General features: G+C 42.3%; 1 protein-coding gene across 1 annotated transcript in view; it reads left to right on the top strand.

The window, feature by feature from the left end:
• Positions 1-7,938: 7,938 nt before the first annotated feature.
• LOC111980231 (connector enhancer of kinase suppressor of ras 2-like) overlaps positions 7,939-22,188 on the top strand; it is a 61,365-nt gene continuing 47,115 nt past the window's right edge. The window contains exons 1-2 of the mRNA XM_024010917.2: positions 7,939-8,385; positions 20,921-21,084. Coding sequence (XP_023866685.1) covers positions 8,322-8,385; positions 20,921-21,084 — 228 coding nt within the window. The 5' untranslated portion in view covers positions 7,939-8,321. The remainder of the gene's footprint in view (positions 8,386-20,920; positions 21,085-22,188) is intronic.

Below are 22,188 nucleotides of genomic sequence, written 5' to 3'. Positions count from 1 at the left end.
AAAATTGTCTACTCACCTGAAATTGTGTATATATTTCAATATGTGCTTGTGAGTGTGTCTCTTGTGTATGAGTATTCAGTTACTTTGTTGTGTGTGTGTGTCTGACTGTGCATGTTTGTACATTTTAATGTGTGCTTGTGAGTATCCATGTATGAGTATTCCTGTAGTGATGATAATAACCACAGGATAACCACTGGATGTGTGTGCGGGTGTGTGTGTTGTGGTGTGTGTGTGTGTGTGTGTGTGTGTGTGTGTGTGTGTGTGTGTATATTTCAATGTGTGCTGATTAGTGTGCCTCTATGTATGAGTAGTCAGTTACTTTGGTGTGTGTGTGTGTTTGTCTATGACTGCATGTGTGTGCATTTCAATGTGTGCCTGTATGTGTCTCCATGTATTCCTGTATGATGTGCATGAGTTTGTTTGTGTTGTAATTGGTAGTGGGTGGTGGTATGTGCATCAAATTGAGGGTAGTAGTACATCAAAACATTGATGTTGGTATGTTATTACATGACTGGTTGAAGTTATTACATTATTCATTAAAAAAAGTTATTACGTAAACCATTCAACATTTTATTACGTTAACCGGCAAGTAACTGGTTTTATTACATACAAAATCTAAAAGTTATTACAAATAGAAAAGTTATTACATTAACCAGTGTTATTACATTAACCGTAGTTACAGTGCCTAACAACATATTGGTCKATATTATCAGGCTGTGTGTTATTTAGCGTGTGCCAGGGCTCCAGACTAGCGTTTTCCCAACTTTTCATTTGGTTCGCACCAGCCCATGATTTGGTCGCACCAACATTTTGGTTGCGGCGTAATGCAATAGAATAAATTACTAATCATCTTATAAGGTCATTCACATGGCTTCATTGAGAAATCAAAGCACTTTCCTGAAGACGTAGGCTACTGTTTGACCAAATCGTGGTTTTTAGCCCACCCAAAAAATAGAATTTACAACTCGCAATGCCGCAACCAATTAAAAATATAACTCGCACAGCCAAGTCAAAGGGTCACAAAACGCGACTAAAGTCTCGACCCCTGCCTGTAGCGCAACTGATGCAGCATAGTGGCAATAACAAAATAGGCTGAAGCATGGAGTTGCCCATATGTATTTGTGCTAATCATTAGCTAGATCAGTGCTTCTTTTTCAGTCATGCCCCCCTTTCATCGTGGGGGACCATCCTATCCACCCCCATGCCCCCTCACCTCCCCCAATTGAATGAACTTACACAATTGTTACACAAAAATATAGTATAAGAATAACACAATTTTTCAAATATAGTTAATAAATTTGCCTTTTACACATCGGGAAACAGCATTGGGGGCGGCAGGTAGCCTAGTGGTTAGAGAGTTGGGCCAGTAACCCGAAAGGTTGCTGGATCGAATCCCCGAGCTGACAAGGTAAAAATCTGTCGTTCTGCCCATGAGCAAGGCAGTTAACCCACTGTTCCCCGGGCGCCAAAGACATGGATGTCGATTAAGGCAGCCCCCCCGCACCTCTCTGATTCAGAGGGGTTGGGTTAAATGCGGAAGACACATTTCAGTTGAAGGCATTCAGTTGTACAACTGTCTAGGTATCTCCTTTCCCATTGACTTACATCAGATAGGGCAACAATTCTGCCTGCACATACTCAGATTAGGGATGAGCGTCGCATAGGAGTGACACCACCAGACATATGACAATGAAGGAAACAGTATATACAAACACCAGTACCTGGTTTCCCTTCCATATTGAAATCAAGAAGTACAAATGTATAACAGAGATATAAACCAGCTTATTGCTGTGCAATATCACATGCATCCCTATGAATGAAGACTGGGGTGGGCCAATTTCTATTGTAGATTTTCTCAAATTTAAATAAGAAATAAAGATGCTTCTGGAAGTATTCTAAGGGTGATTATTATAGGTTGCGTAAACATGATAAGTTCTTTACCCCCACAATTGTGGCCTTCAAATCTGTTTTCTAAACATAAAGAAGGAGAATAGGTTGCTGCTGGTGATCAGATTCTGGGAAATAGGCATGCATCCTCTGACTAGGGAGAGAAACCGGTTTGCTTCAGCCTACTGCCTGAGGTTCATGGAAACAGCCCTCCTCTAATTCTGTAGCCTATTAAAAAACAGATATGTTAAGGTTTATAATAGTACCAAAGCTGTCTTTGAACTAAAACAATTTAGCCAGTATATACTTGACCAATTATAATTTGTTTTGAGAAATAGTGCTCACACATCTAATAGAAACRTTCTCTATTTGAAAAAATATCATTGTCTATATCATTCTTATTCATGCTTATGTACAGTATGTACCATGTTAAATTAGCCTGTACTATTTTATTTGTTCCAAGTTAGCTCACAAATTTGGGGGTTTGTTAGGAAGAGAGAGGAGAAAGAGAGAAAGACAGGATATAGTGCATGAGGAATTGAGTAGCACTGTGTGGTGTAAAGCCACAGAAATCCAGTAGCTGCCTGGCGCTTTATGTCACAGTTTTTTCCCCTGGCTGCCACTACTCTTGCTCAACTACTGTATACATTTTATCTGTCTCATCTTCATTTTTTAAGTCACTCCAACAAAACAATTTCGAGGTAAATGTGTCTTATATTTTGTCATTTAGAAAAAGTTATATGATCTAGTGAAGTTCTATCTATAAATGTTTTATATACATACCATGCAGGGAGCCTAAGTATAAATAATCCACTTGTTTAGAGATACATTTTTTTATCCGTTTTTAATAAAGCAGTAAAATGTAAGGCGAGTCTCCCTAGGCTACGCCTATCGGCTACACAGTCTTCCTAGGCAGACGGGTTACCTCCCACTAGGTCTGAGATTTCRGAGATTAGTATACCTACAGTATGTCGCTCACTCAGCTTCACAAATTTTGCAATGGTTAAATACGTCTGTGAAATGTATTCTTACATAGTCCCAAGGTGTAATAACATTTTCCAGTTGACAAAAGGACTGCAAGGCGCACAGCCACAGTGCTATCCTCATCAGAGATCGAGGAGCACCTGACCCCATGGCTGCCCCTCCTAGCCAGACTGAGTCTATGGGCAGCCATGAGATAATTGGTCTCACCTGTCTGTCACACCCTGATCTGTTTCACCTGTCCTTGTGATTGTCTCCACCCCCCTCCAGGTATAGCCCATTTTCCCCATTTTCCCCTGTGTATTTATACCTGTGTTCTCTGTTTGTCTGTCACCAGTTCATCTTGTTTGTCAAGTCAACCAGCGTTTTTCTCAGTGCCTGCCTTTCCCCAGTTGCTCTTTTTCTCGCCCTCCTGGTTTTAACCCTTGCCTGTCCGGACTCTGAGCCCGCCTGCCTGACCACTCTGCCTGACCTGACCCTGAGCCTGCCTGTCATCCTGTACCTTTGCCCCACCACTCTGGGTTATCGACCCCTGCCTGCCTTGACCTGTCGTTTCCCTGCCCCGGTTGCTGTAATAAACATTGTTACTTTAACATAGTCTGCACTTGGTTCTTACCTGAAACGTCATTTTTTATTTCACTTTTATTAAACCAGGTAGGCTAGTTGAGAACAAGTTCTCATTTACAACTGCGACCTGGCCAAGATAAAGCACAGCAGTTCGACACATACAACAACACAGAGTTACACATTAAATAAACAAAACTTACAGTCAATAATACAGTAGAAAAAGAAAACTAAAAAAGTCTATATACAGTGAGTGCAAATGAGGTAAGATAAGGGAGGTAAGGCAGTAAATAGGCCACAGTGGCGAAGTAATTACAATATAGCAATTAAACACTGGAATGGTAGATGTGCAGAAGATGTACTGTATGTGCAAATAGAGATACTGGGGTGCAAAGGAGCAAGATAAATAAATACAGTATGGGGATGAGGTAGTTGGATGGGCTGTTTACAGATGGGCTATGTACAGGTGCAGTGATCTGTGAGCTGCTCTGACAGCAGGTGCTTAAAGCTAGTGAGGGAGATATGAGTCTCCAGCTTCAGTGATTTTTGCAGTTCGTTCCAGTCATTGGCTGCAGAGAACTGGAAGGAAAGGCGGCCAAAGGAGGGATTGGCTTTGGGGATGACCAGAGAGATAAACCTGCTGGAGCGCGTGCTACGAGTGGGTGCTGCTATGGTGACCAGTGAGCTGAGATAAGGCGGGGCTTTACCTAGCAGAGACTTGTAGATGACCTGGAGCCAGTGGGTTTGGCAACGAGTATGAAGCGAGTGCCAGCCAACGAGAGCATACAGGTCGCAGTGGTGGGTGATATATGGGGCTTTGGTGACAAAACGGATGGCACTGTGATAGAGTGCATCCAATGTTTTGAGTAGGGTGTTGGAGGCTATTTTATAAATGACATCGCCGAAGTCGAGGATCAGTAGGATGGTCAGTTTTACGAGGGTATGTTTGGCAGCATGAGTGAAGGATGCTTTGTTGCGAAATAGGAAGCCGATTCTAGATTTCATTTTGGATTGGAGATGCTTAATGTGAGTCTGGAAGGAGAGTTTACAGTCTAACCAGACACCTAGGCATTTGTAGTTGTATACACATTCTAAGTCAGAATCGTCCAGAGTAGTGATGCTGGACGGGCAGGGAGGTGCGGGCAGTGATCGGTTGAAGGTCCTGAAGCACCTGACTGTTGATGAACATCTGGATTTGAGTGCTATCATATCTTTGCTTTGCTCCTTCTCATTTTAGAAAATGTGAAATTAACTGCAATGTTTGATTAACTGAAACAAAGATAGGCTATAGTCTACTGTGAAAAATGTGATCACTAGAATTTCTCTATGACTCAAAGTCAATTAATGGTCAATTGGCTTACTTTGTTTTAAAAGTAGCTCTATCATAGGCCTATACGTTCTCAAAATAGACCTACTGTCACGACTTCCGCCGAAGTCGGCTCCTCTCCTTGTTCGGGCGGCGTTCGGCGGTCGACGTCACTGGCTTTCTAGCCATCGCCGCTCCATTTTTCATGTATCCATTTGTTATGTCTTGTTCCCAATCAATCTACATGTATTTATTCCTCTGTTCCCCATCATGTCTTTGTGTAAGATTGTTTGTGTATTCTGTGTATTGTGTGTATTGTTGATGCGCCAGACTGGCTTGTTTTTCCCGTGTTATTTTTCAAGGAGATGTTTATTGTTAAACATAATTCTTGTGACTGTTTTGCGCATTTTGCACTTTTGCCAAATAAAGTGTGCGCCTGTTCACAAATCTCTGCTCTCCTGCACCTGACTTCGCTACCACTACGCACACATCTGACACCTACTCTATAATATTGTATACAACAGTTTATGGGCATAATTCTTAAAACACTAGCAATATTATGAATTGCAACTTAATTCACACATTTTTCTGAGAAACCAGACAGACTCTTTGGATGTAGACTGACCCATTAGCTGCTCACACACACTCAGAGCACAGGGACAGATACGAGTCTACAAGGGTAGAGTAATAATAGCAGGAGAGAGGAGAGAGCTTCCCCAAAGATATAAATTATTCACAGATAATGGGGAAATTAATAGCGACATAAAAGTTCCATTCATAACTTGCAAGGAGAAAATGAACTAAACAGTTGTAACTTAAGGCTCTTGTATTTCACATGCTCGTCTTGCAAAGCAGATTACACATTCTTCTGTTTAAATTAGTCAGAGATGCTGACAACGATACCTCCACACAGAGCAAATGTATTCACATACCCATAGGGGTGGGGCAGAGGGGCAAGAGCCATTGCTAATCTTACATAAATAAAACAAAGGACAAGCCAAGATGCTTTGATTTAACAAAGCAAGACTTGGTGGTTAACAGCTATTGTCCTATGAGATAAGCCTATATAATATATTCTTATCTTGTGTATCGCTTCCTGTATATCCTTAGACTTCAAACACTCATTTTTTGAAATACATCTTGATTGATATCACTGAGAATTAGTCTTCGAGGCATTTTAGAAAATTAGAGGCTGACTCTTTGTTGTACCATGATRCTAGGAAGAACAACCATCCCTCTTACGTCAATAACATGATGGTGACTAATTTTACACAAAAAATTAACTGTGCAAAGCCTGAACAATATTGTTGCACAGGTCAGGGGTCATGGAAAAAGAGTGGTTCTTTGTTCTGATGACACATCTTTCTACACTCCATAGTCTCTTTTTCTATGCTCTATAGGCTCTCTCATAGAGTTATTGTGCATTCTGGGCTAGTGTGCAACAGTCTAACTACCAATACTGAGGGGTTTGAAGTGGCTGTGTCCGTGCTTTAGGTTAGATTATTATTTACAGAATACGATTCAGAATAGTTCAGTGTGCAGATACATTACATCACATCTGGTTAAGGCCATGAAAGCCACATATGCACATTATGTCAAACCAGTAAAGCAAAATCACATCAATTAATCTGAGCTTGTTGTTTCCATGAGCCTACTTTATGAGGCAGCATGTCAACCTATGGTGGGCCTATTCGTGTTGCGGTAGTGGGATGCATTCATGCTAGTCTTCTATTGCTTTCACCTGAGTGAGTGGGATGTTTGTTATGTCAAAGAGATTCATTGTAGTCGTGACTGAGTCTTGAGTCTGTTGGTGGATTTATTTAATAGGGGGTGTAATTGATGTGACGGTCAGCCCCTGGCGCTCTCCAGCCCCAGTGAACTGGGTGTGCCTTGATTGACCCAGGCTAGGCTGACAGGCAGCAACATCACCAAGGCCTTCAATTGATATGTGTGATTTATAGTTAGAATCCTTAATTGCTACATTCATTTTTGGATTTATAAATGAATGATATATTCTTCTACATCTGCATTGCTTGCTGTCTGGGGTTTCAGGCTGGGTTTCTGTATAGCACTTTGTGACATTGACTGATGTAAAAAGGGCTTTATAAATACATTTGATTGATTGATTGATTGATATATACCCATTGATTCTTGAAGAATATAACTTATAAATAAATGCCGCATGAACTTAGTTAATCTGTCATACCCCATCAGAACCCAAAATATAAGCTTATTTTCCTGTAAATGTACACAAACACTGTAATGCCTCAAAACATGGTTAAAACTATAATTTTGATATCGTGGAAGGTGTCACGCCCTGACCATAGAGAGCTTTTTATTCTCTATGTTGGTTAGGTCGGGGTGTGACTAGGGTGGGTTATCTAGGTGATTATATATCTATGTTGGCCTGGTATGGTTCCCAATCAGAGGCAGCTGTTTATCTTTGTCTCTGATTGGGGATCATATTTAGGCAGCCATTGACCCATTGTGCTTTGTGGGATCTTGTCTATGTATAGTTGCCTGCGAGCACTACATTAGCTTCACGTTTCGTTTTCCAGGCCTATCACTAAGCTTTTTACCAAAACAGGCGAGGTGTCAGCTTTGTAATTGTTTCAATTAAGGGTTTTATCTTTAAGAAAGGCAAATTATTTTCTGTTAATGGAAAAAAGCGCCCACTCTTTCATAACCAGCTTAGTCCTGTAATGCATGGTGTTTGCTGATACAGTCATCTTTAATATAAATAGGCCTACAGTATCATATGCCTTCAATAGAAACTCATAATGCATAGTGAAACTATTGGGCATAAAACATTAGAAATTCTGAGTTACAAACGTGTAATGGATGATTGATCGGTTATTTCAAAGAACAAAATATATATTGCAATGCCCTAAGCCCATTCATTCTTCTCTTTCATACTCTCAATTAGACAGACCAATTCATGGTATATTGAATGGGGCTACATCTCAACTTGCTTCGTAAAGAATGATAATAAGAGAGCGGGACATTACAGCATCCTCAGCCTCTGTTACGACCGTATTTTCCGCCATACAGCGCTTGTATGATGGAGGCGTGAACAGCGACAAAGAGGCGAGGGAGATACAGTGAACGTGCATCTGATGAGGATTAAAAAAGCCTGCAAACGCTAGTGTGACTCAGTGGGTTGGACTGCACAGTGCGACTGGGAAATACACCCACAGATGCCAGTGAATGCGTTCTCTATTGGATGGCTGGAGGCTTGCTGTACTGATCAGTTGATACTAGAGATTAATTGGCGAGAGGGTCGCAGACGGTTCCACCAGAATCATGCAGTGTTGGCAGCAGCCGACATGAATGACAAATAAAGGAGATATTCGCGATATTCGAGCGAACAACACAAGCGCCAAGCGCAGAGGATTGTGTAGAAATATATCGGACTTGAATCAAGCCACGCATAACGTCGCCTCGGATCCGATGGACCTCCCTCGCCGTTGTTAGAAAACACGCAAACGGATTATAGAATCAAACATTGGTGAATTTGGTGAATGTAATAGATTGAAGTGTTAAAGCGTTTATTTTGTCAGGCGAGACCTGAAAAACTTCCACAATGGCTCTGGTCATGGAGCCTGTGAGCAAGTGGAGTTCGAGTCAAGTGGTGGACTGGATGAAAGGTACGCCACGGTTTTAAGATAGATGTACATGAGCTGTTGGCAACCAACCTGCACACAAAATGCTGTGAAATATATATTCTCTGGACTCAAGTATAACGGCACTAAATGCGCCCACTCCGATCAATAAACAGTGCGAGGCTAGAGCCATCACTGGTGATTGGGGGAAACAAAAACACCTGCTGAACCTCAGTATATGTAGTCAATTATATAATGGAAAAAATAATGATATTTTATTATATTCTATTATTCTATTCTATGTGGTATCTCTATACCACAAATGGAATTACATTTTCAGTAGAAATGTGGGGTGTGGAATTGGCAGTGATATAGATTTGGACCTGAGAGAATCTCAAAGCACTGGAGGATGAGTTGGTTCAGTGGTTCAGTTGGTTCAGTTCAGTTGGTTCAGTACAGTCTTTGCCTTTTAAATGGCCGATCAGAAGGGTCTGAATATTTCCATTATGGGAATAATGATCCACTGAAATTAAGGCATTGGGATGAATTTGACTCTGAAGTTAAAAAAAATATTTTTAGTAATGTAGACCTGTAGGTATTTGAAGTGTAGCATGTTAGACACTAATAAATGTAAAATGACTTTGATTTCTGTGGAGGTTAGTTATAGGGAATGTAAAAGATGGACTTTGTAGAGAATATATTACTAATAGCTATTACATTCCTCTGGAGTGGATCAAGTGCATATGCTAAATATATCGATTATTTATTAACTACATCCCAAAATATTATTTCACATCTGCAATAAAGRGTGTGATAATGCAGTAATAATTATATCTTGAATAAGGAAGAAAAGACAGATGATTCTTACAGTATGTGGTGCTAGTTCAGGTGATTCATATGAGAGATGTAGTGTGTGTGAGGTCATGGATCAAGGCTGGAGGTATGCCCATGTTGTTTTGGAGAGATGCTTAACCAGATGGTGGTAAATCCCCATGTGCTGCTGAGCCACTGTGGATTGATGGAACAGCAGTTGATAAGACTATCTTTAACACGCACGCGCGCGCGCGCGCACGCACGCACGCACGCACGCACGCACGCACGCACACACACACACACACACACACACACACACACACACACACACACACACACACACACACACACACACACACACACACACACACACACACACACACACACACACACACACACTTTCCATTTGAGAGAGAGAATATGTTTTCTGTTCATTCTATGGTTATTGTTTACATAGATTGTGTGTTACTGTTATGTGTATCTCATGCCTGTGTACCTCTGTGTTGATATGTATCATTATTACTGTGTAATGTGTTGGTTGTCTGTGCTGAGCAAGGTACTCATGTGGATGAGTATACCCTCACAGTGATGCTCAAACTAATGTGTTAATTTACTTAATCATGCCTCCACACTGCCTCAACACACGCTCATTCACAGATGCAGTCACACTCCAAACATACACAGGAGCTTGGCTGGCTGGCTGACTCAGACATACTACTGACTGGCTACTGGGATTAGACACAAAGCAGTTTACAAGTTCTGTAAAAGAGTACATATTAGTCTAGGTGTCTGTGTGTGTGTGTGTGCATATGTGTGTGTGTGTGTGAGAGAGTCTTTGCTTGGAAAGACTAGTGGAATAGGAGGATTATAGGGATGTAATGGAAGAGTAAGTGGGAATGGCAGAGGAGAGAGTAAAGTGATAATAATGAGGAGATTCAGAGCTGATGGAGAGAAGAGAAAGAGATTGCATATTGGAAGAGATGGAGAGGAGATGAGAAAGGGAAGACATTTCAGAGGGAGGGCCCTATGGTAGCCGAGCCACATCTGATGACTAGAGCTGAGACAGGTTCTAGGCGCAAAGCCTATAGTAATGTTGATGTAAAGTGAGGGATGGAGGAATGGAGGGAACCACAGTCACAGAGAGAATGAAAGGAAATGGAGTTTGTGTAATCTTGTCTCAAATCCATTCTTATACTCCCAGTCCCAAGGGCCCACAGCATCTCCGTCTCATCATTACCATTCAGAGGTTCCATTATTAGCATACAGCTCAGTGATGTCCTGAGGCCAAATAGGAGCACCCAGTGACCTTCCCATAATGSCACTCTCTCCGTCCTCCTGGTGTTACCTGTGTCCAAGCCTCTCTACTCCCTCAGCACCAACAAAGGCCTCTCCACAGAGAAACCCCTCCACTTATGGAAAATATATGGAGCCTTTAAATTAAGGGCGAACTGTGCTTATTTACACATATATTGCAGTTTAAACAGCTGCAAATACTCGGTTCTGTCACGATCGTCATAAGGAATGGACCAGGGTGCAGCGTGTGTAGAGTTCCGCATATTTTAATAAATCGAAACTCACCAAACAAAAACAAACAACCACAAACGAAACGTGACGTTCTGGACTGCTCACAGGCAGCTACACAAACACAAGATCCCACAAAGCACAAAGGGGAAATGGCTGCCTAAATATGATCCCCAATCAGAGACAACGATTAATTAAAACAGCTGCCTCTGATTGGGAACCATAACAGGCCAACATCGACATATAAACGCCTAGATGACCCACCCTAAATCACACCCGACCTAACCAACACAGAGAATAAAATCTCTCTATGGTCAGGGCGTGACAGTATCCCCCCCAAAGGTGCGACTCCGGCCGCAAAACCTGACTCAATAGGGGAGGGTCCGGGTGAGCATCTACCGTCGGGGGCGACTCCGGTGCGGCGAATACCCATTCCGCTCTCGTGACACGTCATCGGAGGCTCCGATGAACAGAATTTACTAAACAGAATTACTCACCGCAGCCTCAATTACTATTAATAGTCTCTTAATCAGATCTCTCATTTCATCTCTCTCTGTGTCTCTTTGTGTGCTCTTCCCAGTCTGGGTGGCTGTCTGTCTCCTCCATTGATCTCATCACAAAAATAGCTTTGTTTGTTAATTAACAGGAGGCCGCCCGTGATTAGATGAGGGGGTTTCTGGGGGGAAAGCTATAGGCTAGTTTGTTATGGAGGGGTTGCTCTGCCATTTAGATGGACAAAAGCCCATCTTCTGAATTGAGTGTAATATAGATGTTTAAAGGACAAATACGTGTTTGTCCTTTAGAATGGATTATCTGTGTGTTTATACAGTGGGAGAGAACAAAAGTATTTGATACACTGCCGATTTTGCAGGTTTTCCTACTTACAAAGCATGTAGAGGTCTGTAATTTTTTATCATAGGTACACTTCAACTGTGAGAGACGGAATCTAAAACAAAAATCCAGAAAATCACATTGTATGATTTTTAAATAATTAATTTGCATTTTATGCATGACATAAGTATTTGATCACCTACCAACCAGTAAGAATTCCGGCTCTCACAGACCTGTTAGTTTTTCTTTAAGAAGCCCTCCTGTTCTCCACTCATTACCTGTTTATAAACTGCACCTGTTTGAACTCGTTTACCTGTATAAAAGACACCTGTCCACACACTCAATCAAACAGATTCCAACCTCTCCACAATGGCCAAGACAGAGAGCTGTGTTAGGACATCAGGGATAAAATTGTAGACCTGCACAAGGCTGGGATGGGCTACAGGACAATAGGCAAGCAGCTTGGTGAGAAGGAAACAACTGTTGGCGCAATTATTAGAAAATGGAAGAAGTTCAAGAGTGACGGTCAATCACCCTCGGTCTGGGCTCCAATGCAAGATTTTCACCTCGTGGGGCATCAATGATCATGAGGAAGGTGAGGATCAGCCACAAACTACACGGCAGGACCTGGTCCATGACCTGAAGAGAGCTGGGACCACAGTCTCAAAGAAAACCATTAGTAACACACTACGCCGTCATGGATTAAAATCCTGCACGCACGCAAGGTCCCCCTGCTTAAGCCAGTGCATGTCCAGGCCTGTCTGAAGTTTGCCAATGACCATCTGGATGATCCAGAGGAGGAATGGGAAGAGGTCATGTGGTCTGATGAGACAAAAATAGAGCTTTTTGGTCTAACTCCACCGCCGTGTTTGGAGGAGAAGAAGTATGAGTACAACCCCAAGAACACCATCCCAACCGTGAAGCATGGAGGTGGAAACATCATTCTTTGGGGATGCTTTTCTGCAAAGGGACAGGACGACTGCACCGTATTGAGGGGAGGATGGATGGGGCCATGTATCGCGAGATCTTGGCCAACAACTCCTTCCCTCAGTAAGAGCATTGAAGATGGGGCGTGGCTGGGTCTTCCAGCATGACAACGACACGAAGCACACAGCCATGGCAACTAAGGAGTGGCTCCGTAAGAAGCATTCAGGTCCTGGAGTGCTGCCTAGCCAGTCTCCAGACCTGAACCCAATAGAAAAATCTTTGGAGGGAGCTGAAAAGTCCGTATTGCCCAGCGACAGCCCCGAAACCTGAAGATCTGGAGAAGATCTGTAGGGAGGAGTGGGCCAAAATCCCTGCTGCAGTGTGTGCAAACCTAGTCAAGAACTACGAAACGTATGATCTCTGTAATTGCAAACAAAGGTTCTGTACCAAATATTAAGTTCTGCTTTTTCTGATGTATCAAATACTTATGTCATGCAATAAAATGCAAATTAATTACTTAAAAAATCATACAAATGTGATTTTCTGGATTTTTGTTTTAGATTCCGTCTCTCATAGTTGAAGTGTACCTATGATAAAAATTACAGACCTCTAACATGCTTTGTAAGATAGTAAAACCTGCAATTATTTATCGGCTCAGGAGCAGAATCTGATTAATCTCTGGTATACGCGATTGGTTCATCAGCCGTACGTGTAATATGGGGATAGCTCTGTTATCTGGAGAGAGCATTCATACTTTAGACAATGTCCCTGCTTGTTTTGGTGGGCAGAAGTTAGAGGTTTTTTTTCTATATCCATAACGTTTCAATTGCATGTTTACTTACAGTATTGTCGTCTTGCAGCAGACTACTCCAAACCCCACTGCATGGTTTCTATAGCAACATGGGGATTTTTTCATTGACAAGTGGGTCTCCATTAACTTGGTAAAGAGGCTGATTTGTTAAGCCCTTAAATTGCGTACAAAGCCATGGAACTCTTCTTGCAGCTTCTCCATCATTTAGCTGACAGCTGAACTTGAGCTGAATCCTTCATTAGGTCTAGGCCCAAGAAGACATTGAGATTACATCAAAAGGAGGAGATGAGGGCTCCACAGCCTTCTTTGTGGGAGGCTGACCAAGGGAGGAGAAAGGATAGAAAGAGTGTGGGAGAGTGGATGAGAGAGAGATGAAGAAACACTGAGAGAGAGAGATGAGGGAAATGGAGCTGCTGTGCTCTGGACCAAAACACAGACAACCTGACTGGTTCTGCTTTCTCTCCACTTCCTTCTTGTATGTTCTATGCAAAGGTGTGTATGAGTGTGTTTACATGGATGTTTGTGTGTTTATATGTTTATCTGTATTTTAGCCAATGTAAGGAATAATGGCTTCCATAACTAGGGCTGTGGGGGTCATGAAATTTTGTCAGCCGGTGATTGTCAAGCAAATAACAGTCGGTCTCATGGTAATTGACCGTTAATGAACATAAACACATTTACCATCCCCTGGCTTCCACACATAGCCTACAAGCCATTTTATAAAGTCTAATAAATCCATGTGATATAGCCTACACCTTCACAATAAATCCATTATTTATTTTAGATAGTTCTAAAGAAGCATGATATGAAATAAATGTAGTCTATTTCAGAAGAAAAGAATAGCATACTCTGAGTTATCCATGTTAGGTCCTGATGTGGCTATGACAAATAGCTGTGGGCAACACTAGTTCATTTAGCAGACAACATTTGCTTATAATTCCATGGCATTATTTTATATTATTTTATAGTATGAAGAAAACAATTGAACAAAGTGCGCATAAGCGGCTATTCTGTGTAGAGCGGTTAACAAAGAAATAGGTACTCCTATATTCTTAATTTAGAGTTATTATTGTAACTTTAGTTGTTCTACAAACGTTGGGCTATATGTTTTGATTTTTAATACATTGTAAGGCTGCATGATGAGTGTAGTGTCTTAGCTCTTATTACTTATTTATATAATAAGAAAGACTCTGAATACAAGAAATGGAACTGGAGCTTCACATTTACTCAAATGAGTTAGTACCAGAATAACATAGAACAACACTGCGCATGACCAAGGGTGCTCCATTCTTAAAGGGGACATCAGTAATTAACAGAACATAATAATGAGATTCTAATGATGATTTGAAAAAAGTCGCTTGAAAGGCATGAGCTCTGCTTTGTTTTTTTGCGCAGGCTGTACGCACTCCAATAGTCTCTCATTCACAATTTGACAAGCACTTGATAATGCCTAGAATTTCACGGCGGCATCCCCTTTGTGGCTGTAKTGGACCCTAAACAAATCCATGCCTTTTGCGGCCCGGAGTGCTGTGTTGTGCGGTGTTGTGCCGTTCTCCCTGAGTGTGCTGCACAATRCGAAGCGTCTCTCACTCGCATGGCTCTCCGTCACCTGATCGGGTCTTTCTCACAGGCTACAAGTCAGACACATCCGGGACGCAACTGCGCGCGTCCTTATCCAATTCCGAGGTGCATATTGAAGATATTGGAATAACTGTTCACATTTACTTTTCGTCAGCCAAAAAGATGAGTAGGCCTAACGAACAGCGAAACCAATAGCCTATGTCAATCTACTATCCTCCCTAGTACAAAAGTCGACCTATTATATTCTGTGTGAGAAATAAATATTCTTAACATAGTCTGGGACAGTTGTGGGATGCAATAGATCACACATTAATATAACCACTAGCATCAAAAACGTTTTGTGTGCAATGTGGCTGACGAAACAGATCAGAACGTTTAGCTTAAAATGTTGATAAACTATTCGTCTATTTTTTCGCATTATAAACGCAGCAAATCTCACATGGTAGTAGGCTATAACCTGAATGTGCCATTAGGGAAAACACCATTATCAAAAGTGACCACAAATGCAATTATGCATGTAATGCTTTTATTATAAAGGTGCATTTTTTTATGGAGAAAAGTATTTTCCCCAAACTTGAAACTCACGCGCTGCTTATGTATGCCAGTTAGGCTCTACACCCCCTGTAAAGCAAATGACTGTTCTTAATTTTAGAAGTTATTTGGCCACTAGTGGCCTAGCCCATAGGCCTGAAACATGTAAGCCTATGGGCTAGGCTACAAGAGGTGTGTGACTATAATTTTAAAAAGTTGCACAAAAAAAAGGCATTGGTTCTTATGCTGGGCATCATTCACAAGTGATGATATATAATTCAAGTGAAAGGCTAGAATTATCACCAATCAGACTATTCTTGATTTAATCTTGTTTTTACACATGCTAAATAATATATGTGTGACATTTGTTTTGATTTAGAATGGACTATTATCATGCACCTGTATCAAAACGGGCAGTGGAAAAAATAAATGTAATTTATACATGTAAATAGCGAATGGAGGAAGCTTTTCCCCGTGGATTATTTTATTATTTATTTCATTATTTTCATGCCAGCCAGGTAGGCTATAGTCATGTGGTAAATATAAGCAATAATATTAGGAAAATTGAGAAATAAATARAGTAGGCCTAGCCTATAGAAAGCTGATGGGCCCCCCATCTTTTTATTAGCGGCCATCACTATGTTTCTCCCGTAATTGCATAGCCTATASAAATGTTGCACAACATGGGCTCAAATGAAGTGTTTGATTAGATTTTCAATAACATTTTCATTGATGTCAGAGTGATTAGAGGGACAATAGAGTGCCAGGCCTTTAGCAAGTTTGGTTGGCTACCAATGACCGGCAACAGTATCAGAACTTGGAGAAGCCTAATTACTGTGACAAAAACTTAATGTGGAATTTGACTGCCTTCATGACTCGTGACCACTGGTGTGGTGGTAATATGTTCACCGCAACAGCCCTATCCATGACAACATCAGGCTGTGCCAAGTAGGTCTGCCCCTAGTTAGTTCTTGAGATGAGATCGATGATGTGTGTGTGTGTGTGTGTGTGTATCAACAGTGTGTCTGTGTGTGTGAAAGTAGTGTGTGTAAGCTAAGTAGGTCTGTCCCTATTTGACACAACTGTCCTTGAGATTAAGTACCAGTGACTCTCTCAATACGGAAGTGGTCAGATGACACAGATGCTAAGCTACAGGACTGTTTTGCTAGCACAGACTGGAATATGTTCCGGGATTCTTCTGATGGCATTGAGGAGTACACCACATCAGTCACTGGCTTCATCAATAAGTGCATTGATGACGTCGTCCCCACAGTGACTGTACGTACATACCCCAACCAGAAGCCGTGGATTACAGGCAACATCCGCACTGAGCTAAAGGGTAGAGCTGCCGCTTTCAAGGAGCGGGACTCTATCCCGGACGCTTATAAGAAATCCCTCTATGCCCTCCGACCAACCATCAAACAGGCAAAGCATCAATACAGGACTAAGATTGAATCGTACTACACCGGCTCCGATGCTCGTCGGATGTGGCAGGGCTTGCAAACTATTACGGACTATAAAAGGGAAGCACAGCCATGAGCTGCCCAGTGACACGAGCCTACCAGACYAGCTAAATTATTCTATGCGCGCTTCGAGGCAAGCAACACCGAAGCATGCATGAGAGCACCAGCTCTTCTGGACGACTGTGTGATCACGCTCTCCGTAGCCGATGTGAGTAAGACCTTTAAACAGGTCAACATTCACAAGGCCGCAGGGCCAGACAGATTACCAGGACGTGTACTCCGAGCATGCGCTGACCAACTGGCAAGTGTCTTCACTGACATTTTCAATGTGTCCCTGACTGAGTCTGTAATACTAACATGTTTCCAGCATGTTGGTATTACAGTCCCTGTGCCCAATAACACCAAGATAACCTGCCTAAATGACTACTGACCCATAGTACTCACGTCTGTATTCATGACGTGCTTTGAAAGGCTGGTCATGGCTCACATCAACACCATTATCCCAGAAACCCTAGACCCACTCCAATTTACATACCGCCCCAACAGATCCACAGACTATGTATTCTCTATTGCATTCCACACTGCTCTTTCCCACCTAGACAAAAGGAACACCTACGTGAGAATGCTATTCTTTGACTAAAGCTCAGCATTCAACACCATAGTGGCCTCAAAGCTCATCACTAAGCCAAGGACCCTGGGACTAAACACCTCCCTCTACAACTGGATCCTGGACTTCCTGACGGGCCGCCCCAGGTGCTACGGGTAGGTAACAACACATCTGCCCTGCTGATTCTCAACACAGGGGCCCCTCAGGGGTGCGTGCTCAGTCCCCTCCTGTACTCCCTGTTCACCCATGACTGCATGGCCAGGCACGACTCCAACACCATCATTAAGTTTGCCGACGACACAACAATGGTAGGCCTGATCACCAACAATGATGAGACAGCCTATAGGGAGGAGGTCAGAGACCTGACAGTGTGGTGCCAGGATAACAACCTCTCCCTCAACGTGATCAAGACAAAGGAGATGATCGTTGACTACAGGAAAAGGAGGGCCGAGCACACCCCCATTCTCATCGATGGGGCTGTAGTGGAGCAGGTTGAGAGCTTCAKGTTCCTTGGGGTCCACATCACCAACAAACTACCATGGTCCAAACACACCAAGACAGTCGTGAAGAGGGCATGACAACGCCTATTCCCCCTCAGGAGACGGAAAAGATTTGGCATGGGTCCTCAGATCCTCAAAAAGTTCTACAGCTGCACCATCGAGAGCATCCTGACTGGTTGCATCACCGTCTGGTGTCAGAGGAAGGCCCAAAAAATTGCCAAAGACTCCGTCCACCCTAGTCATAGACTGTACTCTCTGCTACCTCACGGCAAGTGGTACCAAAGCCCCAAGTCTAGATCCAAAAGGCTTCTTAACAGCTTCTACCCCCAAGCCATAAGACTCCTGAACAGCTAACCAAATGGCTACCCGGACAATTTGCATTGACCCCCCCCCCCCCCCCACACACACATTTTTACGCTGCTGCTACTCTCTGTTTATTATCTCTGCATAGTCACTTTGCCTCTACCTACATGTACACTACCGATCAAAAGTTTTAGAACACCTACTCATTCAAGTTTTTTTCTGTGTGCTATTTTCTACATTGTAGAATAATAGTGAAGACATCAAAACGATGAAATAACACATGGAATCATGTAGTGACCAAAAAACTGTTGAACAAATCAAAAMATATTTTATATTTGAGATTCTTCAAATAGCCACCCTTTGCCTTGATGACAACTTTGCACACTCTGGCATTCTCTCAACCTGCTTCATGAGGCAGTCACCTGGAATGCATTTCAATTAACTGATGTGCCTTTTTTAATTTGTGAAATTTCTTTCCTTCTTAATGCGTTCGAGCCAATCAGTTGTGTTGTGACAAGGTAGGGGGGCTATACAGAAGATAGCCCTATTTGGTAAAATACCAAGTCCGTATTATGGCAAGAACAGCTCAAATAAGCTAAGAGAAACGACAGTCCATCATTACTTTAAGACTTGACGTTCAGTCAATACGGCTCATTTTAAGATCTTTGAAAGTTTCAGTGCAGTCGCAAAAACCATCAAGCTCTATGATGAAACGGGCTCTCATGAGGAACACCTCAGGAATGGAAGACACAGAGTTACTTCTGCTGCAGAGGATAAGTTCATTAGAGTTACCAGCCTCAGAAATTGCTGCGCAAATAAATGTTACACAGAGTTCAAGTAACATACACATCTCAACATCAACTGTTCAGAGGAGACTTTGTGAATTAGGCCTTCATGGTCAAATTGCTGCAAAGAAACCACTACTAAAGGACACCAATTAGAAGAAGAGACTTGCTTGGGCCAAGAAACACGAGCAATGGACATTAGACTAGTGGACATTTGTRATTTGGTCTGGAGTCCAAATTGTAGATTTTTGGTTCCAACGGCCGTGTCTTTGTGAGATGCGGTGTTGGTGAACGGATGATCTCCGCATGTGTATTTCCCATCGTAAAGCATGGAAGAGGAGGTGTTATGGTGTGGGGGTGCTTTGCTGGTGATACTGTCTGTGATTTATTTCGAATTCAAGGCTGACACACACTGCTTACAGACACACAGTGCTGTTACACACACACACATACACACACACACACATCATGCTGGTTAAGTGTGTATGTGTGTGTGTGTAACAGCACTGTGTGTCTGTAAGCAGTGTGTGTCAGTGCTGGAGAAATTGTGTGTGAGTGTTGAGTCCACACTTAGATAGACAGTGACTGATGGTGTTTGTACAGCTGTGAATTAAAGCTTTCAGAGAGGATCACTGAGATGGTGCCATCTCTGTTTTTGTATGCCAGGGGGATGGGAGGATCAATTTGAAAAGCTCCTCTATTCCTCCCCCAGGGAGGGAAGGATGGAAGAATGGAAGGATGATGCTGTGTGTCAATTGGGTTTAATGTGGGACTAAATGTTTACTCATGACAGGCCTCTGTCAACTGTTGGTTATGAGTGGGCTGTCAACTGTTGGTTATGAGTGGGCTGTCAACTGTTGGTTATGAGTGGGTTGTATGTGTGTAGTAAATGCTGTGAGTGTTTGAATATGTCATGGTCTTAATAAATATATGACGTGTGTCAGTTCTGTTAATAATTGGAGGAAGGTTGTATGTAATGGTATGCGTAGGGGGAAAGGGTTGATTGTGTGTGGGTTGTATGTACCATTGTAATTTGTTGGACATCCGTGGAGGTCTGTGTAACGTGGGTGATTAAAGCTTGTCTATGGCTGGCTAAGGCTGTGTATGTATGTCTGTTCAGCTGTGCCCAGAACAGCACTATGTTCAGCTCTGCCACGTGTGTTCATCTTTGCGATCTCTGTGTGTCAGTTTGTATTAAACCAAGCACTGGCACACACTCAAAGGCTACAGTTTCAAAGCCCAGAAATGAGAGACGCGGAGACACTCACACACACACAGACGCACGTACACACACACTCACATGCAGATGCACGCACACACACACTCACACACAGACGCACGCCCACACACACACACACACACACACGCACACGCACACACACACACACACACACACACTTAGAGAGAGAGAGAGAGTGAAAGAGGGGAGAGTGAGAAAGAGAGAGAGAGAGAGACAAGATGAAGCGATTGAGTCAATGTAAACCCCTCAGGACTGCAGAGCTGAACTGATAAGAGGGAGTTTCTTCACACAGCCCTGACCAGATTACATAACATCTTCACACACCATATTTAGACTGATTTGTCTGGAAGGGACTGAGGTTGTTGGGGCTTACATCTGCAACACACTGCCTGCGTTGGCCTTAGTTGGTCATAATAACCTGGATGGATGGATGGATGGAGTTGATACAAAGACTATTGTAACTTGAATAATATTATATTGTTTCTCAAAGTTATATGCTATTACAGTTCCTTACCAGAAATATTTTTCAATGAAATATCAAGACATGTATATGAGGTAGTAGCAGACAGGAGCAAAGAGGAGTGAGCCAGAACAAACCCATTTATCGAATGAATATTTCCCTTTGTAATTAGTTTTCACAGCGTCATCTCGTCTCCTCTCTCTCCAGGGCTGGATGACTGTCTGCAGCAGTACATTAAGACGTTTGAGAGGGAGAAGGTGGGGGGAGATCAGCTGCTTCGTATCACCCACCAGGAGCTGGAGGACCTGGGAGTGTCCCGTATCGGACACCAGGAGCTCATCCTGGAGGCTGTGGATCTACTCTGTGCTCTGGTGAGTAGCCATGATGGAGTCAGGGGATGCTGGTCAGGGGTTAGGGCTAGCTAGAGTTTATCCTGGAGGCTGTGCCCTGGTGAGTCCTCCATCCAATTCATTCAGTCATGTATTCCTCTCTAGAGTCACCACCAGTCATGAATCATACAGAGAATCTATGATTTAACTTTTTAGGGCTGCAATCCCGTTAACGGGATCGATATGACAACAGCCAGTGAAAGTGCAAGACGCCAAATTCAAACAACAGAAATCTCATAATTAAAATTCCTCAAACATACAAATATTTTATACCATTTTAAAGGTAATCTTGTTGTTGTTAATCCCACCACAGTGTCCGGTTTCAAAAAGGCTTTACAGCGAAAGCACCACAAAGGATTATGTTAGGTCACCGCCAAATCACAGAAAAACACAGCCATTTTTCCAGCCAAAGACAGGAGTCACAAAAGCAGAAATAGAGATAAAATGAATCACTAACCTTTGATGATCTTCATCAGATGACACTCATAGGACTTCATGTTACACAATACATGTATGTTTTGTTCGGTAAAGTTCATATACAGTGGGGAGAACAAGTATTTGATACACTGCCGATTTTGCAGGTTTTCCTACTTACAATATACAGTATATATCAAAAAATCCTACTTACAGTATATATCAAAAAATCTCAGTATACATTGGCGCGTTATGTTCAGTAGTTCCAAAAACATCCGGTGATTTTGCAGAGAGCCACATCAATTTCCAGAAATACTTATAATAAACGTTGATCAAAGATCAAGTGTTATACATGGAATTTTAGATCCACTTCTCCTTAATGCAACCGCTGTGTCAGATTTCAAAAAAGCTTTACGGAAAAAGCAAACCATGCAATAATCTGAGGTCGGCACTCAGAGCCCAATCAAGACAAAAATATATCCGCCATATTGTGCAGTCAACAGAAGTCAGAAATAACATTATAAATATTCACTTACCTTTGATGATCTTCATCAGAATGCACTCCCAGGAATCCCAATTCCACAATAAATGTTTGATTTGTTCGGTAATGTCCATCATTTATGTCCAAATAGCTACTTTTGTTAGCGCGTTTGGTAAACAAATCCAAAGTCA

The sequence above is a fragment of the Salvelinus sp. IW2-2015 genome, linkage group LG20 (assembly GCF_002910315.2).
Source record: "Salvelinus sp. IW2-2015 linkage group LG20, ASM291031v2, whole genome shotgun sequence".
Lineage (NCBI taxonomy): Eukaryota > Metazoa > Chordata > Actinopteri > Salmoniformes > Salmonidae > Salvelinus > Salvelinus sp. IW2-2015.
Note: the sequence above shows the minus strand (reverse complement) of the source record. Positions and strands in the feature narration are given on the sequence as shown.